Source organism: Ammospiza caudacuta, chromosome 3, assembly GCF_027887145.1.
Source record: "Ammospiza caudacuta isolate bAmmCau1 chromosome 3, bAmmCau1.pri, whole genome shotgun sequence".
Taxonomy (NCBI): Eukaryota; Metazoa; Chordata; class Aves; order Passeriformes; family Passerellidae; genus Ammospiza; species Ammospiza caudacuta.
In genome coordinates, this window is record NC_080595.1 from 86191808 (window position 1) to 86203994 (window position 12187).

Here is a 12187-nt window from a genome sequence, read left to right on the forward strand (position 1 = left end):
GCTAGGATTACTACCCTAATCCCAAGTGAGGTGCATTGGAATCTGGCTAGATGGATGTACTTAAAATTTACGCAGTATTTCTATATAGTGTTAATGAAGGCAGGTGTTTTTAGGCATGCTGGATTAGACTTCAAAGACACCTATTGTCCCCACAGAGAGAAAGTTGCCTGTGTTGCACAGAGATCTCCTGTAGCAGGTTTTTCATGAATACCATATTTTGTGACTCTATGTTCCTTGGATATGTGTGTGCCAGGCAGACTATGAACAAGTGATTTGATATTTAGGTAAGACAATAGCTAAGTTAGGCACTTAAATAAAGTGATTGAGTGCTTAAATAGAATTGTTTTTACCTAAGTAGCAGTTTAAGTAATTGGGATGCATATCTGCTGGGATGCAACTAAATTAGACCATGATCAAGACTAGGAGGACACCACGTATTGTAGTACAAAATGTGGTGAGGCACCAGATTTTTCAGTGGTCTGTCAAGAGAATATGAAGCATTATTAGAGTGGAAGAAAATAAGAGATCCTCAGAGTACTGGGAAAAAGGGAGAAAGAATATAACATAAAAGGGTAAGTTATTAATAGATATGCAGAAAAGGTTATGAAAAACAGTTGAAATATCCCAAAACTAGTTAATCACAGGAAGAAGATTAAAAATTGATACAGCTTGAGTAATGTTATAATCACACAATGAAAAACTTCAAAGAGGAAGTTCTTTAAACAAAAAATAATGTATGTGTGCAGTCACTGCACAGAAGGTTGTAGAAGTTGGACAAGGGAGATCAGGTTCAGCAAACCCAGATTATGTGACCTTTGAGAAACAGGTGGCTACTTTGGTAGAAAACTAGGACTCTGAAATACTATTTCTGTTACAATGCATTAAAATGATCCATAAGAAAGTGGTACTCAATTTTGAAAAGTCCTTCTTCATTGACAAGAGATTTTATTTATTGATAGGATTTTTTTTTTAATATGAGAACACTTGTAACACTGGCCATGATAATTATTTGTGTTGGTTGTGTTGCTTTCCCATTTGTCCAGCCTTGTAGCATATTATAGACAAAAACAGTGGGGAATTTAAGAGCGATTCATTATTGGTTTTTTATTATTACATTATTATGTATAATAATGACATCATTCAAAGTGTGATATTTTTTATTATTTAAACATCATTGAATTGAAACATAATTGCACACAATCAAAATACTGAACACTACAAAATTTTGAAGCATTGCTTTATTCCTGAATTTTGTACTGCTAGCTACAGGTAGGACAAGATTGCTGGTTTTATAACTATATTCATCTGCCTTAGAAAGGAGATAAATAATGTAGAAGATAAAAATTAATGAGGAGGAGAAACACACATTTGTATCACTTCTGAAACTGTTGCGCTGTCGTGTATGTGTGACATTTTCAGGCAAATAATAGTCAGCTGCATTTTCACAGGTTTTGTGTCCTTCCCCTTGGTCATCATTGCCTAAACATAACTTTACTTTGAAAACATGCATTTTGTGAACAGCAACTAATCATGATGTAGAATTAGAATATGACTAAATAAAATCTGGGGGATAATGTTATAATTTTCATCTTTTATTTTTGAACAGTGTTTATGGCTGTCCATTGGCAAAAAAAAGAAAAACACAAGATAAACAACCCCAAGAACCAGCCCCCAAAAGAAAACCCTTTGTGGTTAAAGCAGACAGCTCTTCAGTAGATGAGTGCTATGAAACTGATGGAACAGAGGAGATGGATGAAAAGGAAGAGGAAGAAGAGGAAGAGGATGAAGAGGAGGAGGAATATTCTGATGATAATGAGGAGCAAGGTGATGAGGAGGAGGATGATGAGGAGATAGATCGAGAAGAAGAAGAGGAGATTGAGGAGGAAGAGGAGGAGGATGAAGAGGAAGGTGAAGATGTGGAGGATGAAGAGGAGGAGGAAGAAGAAGAGGAGGAAGAAGAGGAGGAGGAGGAAGAACGTGGTAATAATCAGAGTATTAGTAAAAAGTAAACAATGTGTGTTTTCTGGGTTAATCTTCTAGTGTGGTGTGTGAGGATTTAGCTGTTCAGTTCTCATTAAAGCTAATGGAAGTCATGCAGTTAAATCTCTCTGCTCCACACTGAAAATATACCCCACTGTGTTCTCTTAACATTTATTTTAATAAGTCTGTCTTCCAAATGTTTTTAATACACCAGCACTCACAGTTCAAACAAGGAGGGTGGAGGTATGTTTGTGCTAAAAATGCTTGCATAAAATGTAATCCTAGTGTGGATTAATGCATGCAGTTACCAGGAGAATATTCACCAAGGTACAAGCAAAGCATCAGCTACAGCTGGGTGCCTGTACTGATCATTTGCAAGGGTATTTGCTAGATCTGTGTACAGGGTGTCAACAATTGCCCACATAAATTCTGTCACAAGTTTGCAGATAATTTTTGTGAGCAAAAATGGACTTCTTCCCATTAAAAATTTTGCCCTATACTTCCCCCCACCGTAAGAAACTATTCAGAACTAACTATTATAATATACTTTGGTTCTTTTGGACTTCAGTTTGTGTGCTTTAGTTGATTCTATTAAAAATACAGCGAGTGACAGTTTTACATAGATAACGTCTTTCTAAAGTTTATATATTTTTGTTATCATGCCATGGCATAAATGCCATTTAGACATACAGGTTACTGGTAGTAACCAAATTAATGCAGTAGCATTGCCATTAGCTTATTCAAACTTTCTCTTTTTTTGGGATATTGGACTTTATATAATACTTTCAAAATATGTAATCACTGTCCTTTTACTCCTTATGCTGATGACAGACATCATAATGCACTGGGGTGAAATGAAGGAATCATGCAAAAATTAATGAGCTATCTAAAAAGTATTTTGTTCCCATTTCCAGGGAACACGTTTTTGGTTGGGTAGATTCACCTTTCTAACCAATAAAAATATAAGAAAAGCTTTCAGCACTCCTCAGTTGGATTCCTCTTAGGAACCAGGTATGAAAGTTGTGTGACTTTTGTTTCAGCATTCTGTAAGGTCAGATCTTAAATCTTAAAGACTTTGGAAGTGTTCTTTCTCTTTGGGTGAGATGCTGGCCAGCTGGGTGGCTATCAAAGTTTGCTCAGATACTGCATCTGTAGCGTTTCCTCAATTGCCTGAATTAACCACAAAATTGGTAGAGGATAAATTGTCAGTCTTAAAAGTTGTGTGAGTTTGATGCAGCAAGGAAGTAATTTCCTTTTGCAGGGAACTCTGCTGTTTCAGAACCTGGAAGAGAAGCTGTGTTAGATCAGGCTGATGTGCAACTGCTGTTGCTCTCTTGATGAGCAAGTGCGGGATGTCCAGCAGTTTCTTAAAAAATAGTGGTGACTAAGTTTGTTGGTGTATAGATTATGGTGCAACTGCTGCTGTGATTTCAGCTGACATTAAAACTTTGAATCTACACTATCAAAAATGATTAAAGGAAAAAAAAAACCTAAAGCAAAACTCAAGAGCTCAAGAAAATTGCTTCTGGCAAGCCACCAGGCTTGATCCTCAGTTTATTTTTCTATGATAATGAAACACAGTGGTTTACTTATTCTAACACAGTTACACATGCAGTTAGTGGTCCTAATCAATGTGAAGAGGCTGACATTGTTTTTTGACTGCTTTCCTTCCATATATAGTAGGCTGTGGTTAAGAACTGCAAAAAATTTACAAAGGTACCTCTATTAGCTGCTCTGCGTATTACTTGAAATTAAAACTTACGTAAGTAAGTTTTTCTTAGGAACTCATGTGGTTGCCGTAATAAAACAAAAGTATATTAATAAATAAATATATATTCTATATAAATGATTAGTCATTAAGAAAAATTCCTCTTGAAATCAGGGAAGTGATTATAGGATTTTATTTGAGAAATATTCAATGATCCTTTTGAATATCAACACAGTTGTCATTATGCAACAGTCCTAGTTAGAGCAGAGATGATTTACAAGGAAGAGTTTCTAGCAATTGATTAGGAAGGTAGTATGGAGTTCCTTATGACTATACCAAAGAGTAAAGAGTAATGACGATTTGGTTGTTGTAAGGTCTAGAGGCTAATCAATAAATCATACTTTAAAAATAGTTTCTTTCCTATGGTTTCCAGTGGGATATAGAAGTTTCACTTTATCCCGCTTGTAGCATAATCTGCATTGATAGAATTTGGACTGCTGATTTTCCAGAAAAATAAGGTGCAAAATTAAGTATTCTTAAACTACATGGCCTGAATATGACTCTTGCCTTTACATATTGACTATATGGAAAATTAGATCTGTCACCTATGAATTTAGTAGTCAATCACTTGCTGCTCACTACAAGGTTCACTACAATATTGTAGCAAAACACCTTATAAATCACTTTAGCAGGAGGTCTTAATGTGCCATAGTATTCCTGTCCCTAGAAACAAAATGCAGAATTATCCACTGGTCACCAGGATGCCTACACAGTTCTCATGAAGGTTTCTGTCACTAGTGCTGTAGATGATAGCAGTTCAGAAAATTTCCAGCAGTAGCTATAATCTAGGTGAACGAAACAGTTAAAATCATAAGTATTGGTGGCAGAAGAATTCCATCAGCAAGTATAGGATAGGACTATAGAGGCAGAAATGGGGAGGAGGGGGAAGGGAGAGGGTAGGACTGTAAGAGTAAGGTATTTTACTGTTTCCTAGGTCAAATTCAGTTTTCTAGCAGAAAAGGGTAAATCCTGGGAAACTCAGGTCTGTCACTGTTGTGTCATTGCCCATTCCTTTTTTGCTTAAAGGAATGGGAATTTTGGATGGGGTTCTCAGCAGATATAGGTAGTATACAGGTAATGTAGATAAACAATTCCAATTGGAAATACTTGTGCATTCACTGAAACCATCACAGCCTTTTTGAAAATCACTACAAGGAAAAAAAAACAACCAAACTTTTTCTGATGGGTCCTAAATTCTGTGCTTGTACTTCTCTACACAATCCTTTGAACCAAAATTCATGTTTTAAACTCTCCATCAATAGCTAGCATATCCTCTAAATGTCCATTAAATCTGAATCTCTTTGAAGAGCAGGTATTTATCCACCTATCTATAAAGAGACTTGAGAAGCCCTTATGTTCAGCATAACTGCTAAAGGAAAAATGAATCTTTCTGATTACTCTTCTGTCCCAGGGAAAAAAAGGAAAGATAGAGATGACCTGTGTTACCTGTGATAGCCTAACCTGTAAATTGAAATACAAATGGGAAGGAGTGAGAGTAAAGGCTTCTTTTGGAGCACCCGTTCTCTGCGATGGCAACTGCCAAGAACCTTTGGATTAAACACTGAAGTGTCCTTTCAGTTTTCAAGACAAACCAAAGTACCTTCTTCTGAAATGAGCTTGCTTCAGGTAGTTGGATCCTGAAAACCATTTCACAATGCTTTTCTATTAAAAAAAAAAAATCTTCCTTGGAGAAGGTCCTGGAATAGATGTTCCAAGGAGCCATTTAGTCCATATGGCATGAAGACATTCAAACTGCTTGTATGCCAGATATTTTCTAATCAGGAACAGGAGGAGCTAGGTTGATTCTAGACTTAAGGAAATTTGATCCATCATTCAAATCCATTTCACAGATGATGCTACAGAAATTAGTGCAATTTCTTAACAGGTGAATTAGGAGTCTTTTAGATGGTCCCTTACACTTTCTTTTGAACTCAAAGTAATTGGCATAACCAGTATACTAATATGTGGTATTGCACCGAATTTGTCCAGTGAAATGCACTTCAGAAATAGCTTTAAACCACAGATAGCAGTGTGTATTCAAAGGAGACACAGTACAGGTTTTTCTAATAAGAAAAACTAGCACATGGGCATAGATGTTCTACCTGTTTTCATATTACATAGAATAATATAATTATTTAGGTTGGAAGAGACCTCTAAGATCATTGAATCCAACAACATTTGTTTAAATTGTAGGATTTTTTTAAAAAAACTTCACAGTATTTTTTTTCTTTTATTTGCATGAGATCAACACAGACAGACCCTCAAAATGTGAAATCCATTCACCAGCTCTATTAAGATTGTTATTGCCCTCCACTATCTTCCTGATCCCCTTTTCAGATTGCATCTGAAGCACTTGTGTCCTCTAAGCAAGAAAAGATGCAAACACCAGTCTAAAAGATGAAAGAAGCCCATGTGCTGAGGAAAGCATGTTGCCACACAGCTTTCCAGCTGTGCATGCTGCTGAAAGCACTCCTGATAACGTAAACATCTTGATGAAATTAAGACAACCTATCTGTATTAGCAAGGTCATCTGTCAGCCTGCTGACCACTAATCGTGTTCATTTATTCAAACTGCTAGAAGGAGAGTGATCATCTGTTTGATGGACACAGTAGGTGATCAGTCTTAATCAGAGCAGAGAACTACACTCACGTGTACTCACAGACAAAACACCTAGTAGAAGTAAATTATAGCTTTAAATTAAGAGGCCAGAAAGCATAATTTCACTGCCTACGACAATGTGTATGGGAAAAAGGGTCTTTTTCAGGGCCAAAGGAGACTAAAAAAATTTTACATGTTTACATAAGACAAAGCAGATATAAACTCTTTGCTAATACATTTTACTGCTGTACTATACCTTGATTAAAGATACCCTGTGCTTAGGGTGTCTCACACCCTAATAATAGCCACTTGAAGAAAACAAAAATTAAGAGTTGCTGCTGGACGACATTTATCCTGGCCATTGCATTCTTTTCCTCTGGATAAAAAGTTCAAGTTATGTTTCTGGTCTAGTTACCAGTCTGGTCTCGTTAAATGCTCAAGCCAGGGAGTTGTTGAGTCAAGGCTCAGGATAAGAACTTTTATTGATACTGAGATTAGCTCAGTTGATTAGAGCATAATGCTAATAATATGAAAGCTGTGTGTTCGATCCCTTTATAGGCCATTTTCTTAAGAGTTGCACTCAATGATCCTTGGAGTTCCCTTCCAACTCAGAATATTCTGTGAATCTGTGATAACTGCTTTTTCCATTGAAGAAGCAAGCACGGATTTCAACATGTTCTGCTGTTTACCTGTTTATATTTCATACTGAGAGATTCAGACTCAGGATTTTCACTAAATTTTTTTTTTTTTTAAATAATGCAATTAAAACATTTGGTACTGGTAGTTCAGGCCTGGAAACCCCAAGGTTGTTGGAGTAGGGTGGGGAAACAGCTAGCTGGTAAATACCCCCTGGATACTTCTAGTTCTTGTGGAAAAAGTTTGGATCTTTTTGTTATTGTTATGTGTTTGTGGTTGATTGGTTGGTTGGTTGGTTGGTTGTTCAGTTGGTTGGTTTGTTGATTACTTAAATACGACTCAGGTGTTAGTAAGTTCTGCTTTTTACTGTGTTCCATGCTCAAGGTCTTTACTATACATAGACAACATAATTTAAACTCATTAAACAGCATTATTTAAACATAATTTTTAAATTCTCTGAAGTAAGATTGGGTCTGATACTGAGTTGTTTGCATCAAGACAAGTCAAGAATAGCTTTATGTCAGTAGAGTTCCATTAATGTGAGGGGATATGTTGCAAATGTCATCCCTAAGTTTTCTCTGAAGAACTATTTTAGACGACTTCCTTCAATTTGAATTTTTAACTCAGAAGCTCATTAAAACTTCTGGGCTGTGTCTAAAATCTTAGATTTATTTAACTCTCCATCTTATGTATTTAACTCCTTTCCTACAAACAAAAGGACTTAAATGATAATGTTGAATATCCTCCAAAAGCAAATTATTCAATTATAGCTTTCTGCAGTGTAAGGAGATTATTCACCTTTGATGAGACAGATTATAGATCTCTGTCATACACAACTTCAGTTGATGTAAGCAGAAATTCTGTAGAGGACACTGGCATACCTAAAGCATTCATGGTCTGAACTGAAGGCCTTGGTAAAAGCATCAAGGAGCACATTCAGCACCACATCTGAGACTTCAATGCTGCCTTATTCTGAAACTGTTTCACATGGTATGGGGCTGCTTTATTGTGTTTCTAATACACTAACTCCTTCATTCAGTGTTAGCTGAACATGTGATGTTGGGCCCTTGTACTGTCAGATTGTTTCAGGCCTTGTCTGTGACCAATGCTTTCTCTAGTTTTGCCAGAGCAGTAGGTTTGGAAAGGAAGCATGTCTGTGCAGCACTGCTTTGGACTCTCACGGGTTTAACTCCTCAGGGAAAGGCGGTCTTTTCTGCATTTCCATTGCATCCTTCTGTCTGCAGAAAAAATGCTGAGTAGATCCTTGACTTTTTCCTATTTCATTTGATGTCTGGCAAGATCTTACTGTAGAATTAATTCTATCTGGAATAAGATGGATTAGAGAAGAAATTAAAGTCCTGTAGTCTTAGAGGTGTAGCTCTGTTCTCACTTAGACTCTCTGTAACCTGTTCATTGCCAATGATCTGTTTTTGGCACAATTGTGCCAAGAAGCCAGTTGGTTATATGATGTAGTGCTTTAAAGAACCAATAATGAACTCTATTTATATAGCAGCTCTTTGCATCCATATTTGTTGTTGTATTTGCTGTTGTAGAAGCTCTCACATCTGGAATATGTCACTTTTAGAAACATATTCAGGGGTTGTACAGAACTGAGCTCTTCATGATCTCTCTTTGAATTGCTTTGTCTTTCACAGTGCTACTTCAAAGAGTCCATTGCCCACACTGTACTGCACCTTACACCGTGACCACAGGTTCTGTGTGAATCCTTCTGGACACTACAGATGTAATGATTCTTTAAAATAACATTTGCTTGGTCAGTATTAGAGATTCCTCGTTTTCCTCTTGTGTTTAGAGTGCAGCTCTACGAGCAATTTTGATGACCCTCTCAATTCACAATTCTCACTGGGCTTACAGTCTTTGTCCTAAAAGAGTGAGCACAAACAGTAGCCTTTTACCCTGAAAAGCAGAGAACTTTATTTGGTAGCTGTGGGAGTTAATTTTGCCTTATTAGAGCTCCTCCAGGAGATAATAAAATGAAATAAAATTACTGGATTGGTAATTTCTTCTGATCCATGTCCATTCTCACAAATCAAATTTGCAGTCCTAGAAAAGGCCTCAAATCACAGAATTTTTTTTAAACTGAAACAGATAAACCTAAAAAAGAATTCTTTTGAAACAAAACCACTTACGTCTAATGAACATATATATGTACTTTTGAGGACTTTTGTGTTATGGACACATTTCTTCCTTATTTTATAGGTCTCAAAGCAATTGAATTTTTTTCTTTGTCACTGATATCACATATGATGTAGTGTTTTTTATCATAAGAAATACCTGCCCTTCTGTAAATTAATGTATTAATTTTTTTTCCCTTGACAGTAGGTTCTGGGAGCTACAGATTCCACTGTTCTTAGCAAGCTGAACAGCAAAAAAGTCCAAATCATTTATCAGAATACAAAAAACCTAAACAAACAAACAAACAAAACCAAACTAATGATAGGAAAGAAACAACCTAAAGGAGGCTGGGTGTGGTCAATGGTACTGAAATCCTCACAATTGTGTGGTTACATTAAGGCCTCATGCAGAAAGCACTGAAAATTGTCACTAACATGAAGCATTTCAAGTATTCATTCCACCACATGGAGAGTGTGTCATATATTATATGCTGTCTGCAGGAAATATTATTGCTATAGCAAAAGTTTGTGGTGGCTCTGTCAGAGAAAGCTAACAGGATTGACAGCGCAAGATTTAGTCAGGGTTTATTAGGTGAACTCATCATGTGATAGTTCTGTCATACCAAAAGCTTAATTTTTCAGCCTATACTATTAAATAGGAAGGGTAAGTACTAGGATTGCTGTGACACTAAAGTAATGCCACAGAAGAACTGAACTTAAAATTACAAAACCAGACAAATCAAGCAGACATTCTCCTCCTTGTGCTCCACAGACACGGATTGATTGCTGACAGAACAAGGGCAAGGTCTGTGTGTCATGAACACTTCCATTCACCTAACACAGGAGTGTTTGCAAAGCTGCTCAGGCCCTTGTCAGACTAGGGTTCTGTCATTACAAAGCATATGTGGTGAGATTCCTTACTATTCATATACTTTAAGGCAAGCTGTGCAATTACTTTGCTTCAGATTTCTATTGTATCAAATCTATTGTTCCACCAACTGCCTCCACTTATTATAGAGTTCTTTATAAACAAGATACATCTGCTAAGCAATTTCTTGGACACCAAGTAAAAAACCGGGCTGAAGATTTACAGAATATTGTCATTCTGTCATCTGCAATAATTGATACATTGTTCAACTTTAAGGCTGGCATCCAGTGGGAAGTTAAAAATCGTTTTTTCTTCTATTGCAATGTGTTGAATAAAACTTTGCCCTTAGATCATTAAGAGAAAAATATATTTTAAGAAGTGATAGTGGAAATAGAGAATATCAGATCATTATTATGGAATTATTTTTAGGAATAGGGCTGAAGTTGGACTTATAAAAAGTATACTAAACTTTATAGTAGTGTTTATTTATTATCTGGTGAGCACAGTCTATGAATGTCCTTCCCTGGAAGTACAGGCAAAAAGGACAACTTTTAGATGAATAGAAACTGGAATTTTAGGATTAGGATCCAAGGATCTTGTTACATTTATGGAACAAGATAAATGTTTCACAATAGAATGGAATGAAGATTGTGCCCCTATCTGTAATGCAGGTGCCTGATCTGAGTGTAGCAAGTGATGCAGGAGTTCAATGCCACCTGTCCTTAGTTCCTAGCACAGGAGGTTGTGTGCTAGTGACTGCTTTGCGTAGGGAATGCTCTCACACACGGTGATGGAGCTCTATCACACCCCAGAAAAAGCACTCAAGGACTGCTGTAGGCCAAAGGGGATCGTTCTCCTGAGGATGCAAGCCATGCTGAGTTCTGTTTGCTCCAGGGACCCTGTAACCATCTTATGGCTTGACTTCTTAATATTAGGCTACAAAATCAGTCGTGGGCACAGGGAAGAGACACTGCATTTCTCTCTTCAAGGCAAGTGTCCTTGTATAACATCTACAATAAACACATTGTATTTTTGCATGACCAATTAGCAATAAAAATGTGTGGGTCTTAAAGTCTGGGTCTTACTCTACTCTTGTATTTTTGGCTCCCTAATGGAGCTTGAATCCAGTCTACCTTTTATTCTGGTGACTAGCAAATATTTTTGGGAAATATGATATGGAATCTATATAAACCATGAGAGCTTTTACTCTTCTGTTTCCTTAGTGAGTTACCCACTAAACAATGTGTTTCACCTGGGCGATGGGCAAATGGGGGTGAGCAGGGAAAATGAAGAAGGAAACAAACCGTTCTTTTCTTGGCTCCAAATTGGGCTAGCCAATCAAAGCAACACTTCATGGGAAGCCTTTTTCTTTCAGGTGTACATTAGAGCATAGCTATTGGATTAGGTTTGTCTGGAAACTTATGTATGAAAAGACCCAGTATCTAGAATCTTTTGGTGCTTAAATAGCAGATAGGCAGAGAGCTTTGTAAGGCTGGAGCTGTACACATCAGAGCAGAGCTTTGAACAATTGATTGGTGTTAAGGTGTCTCCCAGGTTTAAGGCACATGGGTATAGATGTAGTTGTATCACCAAGAAATATAGGAATATGATTGTTCTTTTCTATACAACATGCCACATGAGAAGTCTAATCTGAAAGTGTTTTAGAAATTACTGATGCTATTTGTAAGATTTTTTTAAAGTGATTTATGTTGAAATCCTCATTAAAGATACGGTATGAGTTTAAGAAAAAAAATTGATTCAGCAGCTGGAGGGTCTTCAGACCCAGAGATGTAAACAATAAGTTCCAAAAAGGGATGACAGGGCTTATGCAGGAAAGAAAAATGCAGAAAGATGTAAAGAAACACTTAAGAAGTGAGCATGGGAATACTGCAGAGAGCAAATGAAATAGGCTGTTAGGATTCCTTCATAGACAGCAGGAAATGACAGATGTGAAAGCTGCAGTAAAGAATCTTTAAATTAACAGTTAAAAAGCTTTAAGATGGAAGATCAGGGCTAAACAAAATATCCACACTGACAGGCAATGCAGCACAGTTTTTTTCTGTTATATTTTCTCCTCCCTGGTTATATGTGAGCATTTTCCTATAGTTCATGATGTGAAGTAGCTTACTGTGTCTTATTTTCTTAATGATAGAATTCTTTATCATTGTCATTAGTAGCATCAGAACTAGACACATTCAGAG

At 36.7% G+C, this 12187-nt stretch overlaps 1 protein-coding gene across 14 annotated transcripts in view; it reads left to right on the top strand.

The window, feature by feature from the left end:
- MYT1L (myelin transcription factor 1 like) overlaps positions 1-12187 on the top strand; it is a 310091-nt gene that overhangs the window by 204361 nt on the left and 93543 nt on the right. For all 14 annotated transcript variants that reach the window (XM_058800681.1, XM_058800680.1, XM_058800684.1 and 11 more), the window contains exon 6: positions 1607-1980. In XM_058800681.1, coding sequence (XP_058656664.1) covers positions 1607-1980 — 374 coding nt within the window. The remainder of the gene's footprint in view (positions 1-1606; positions 1981-12187) is intronic.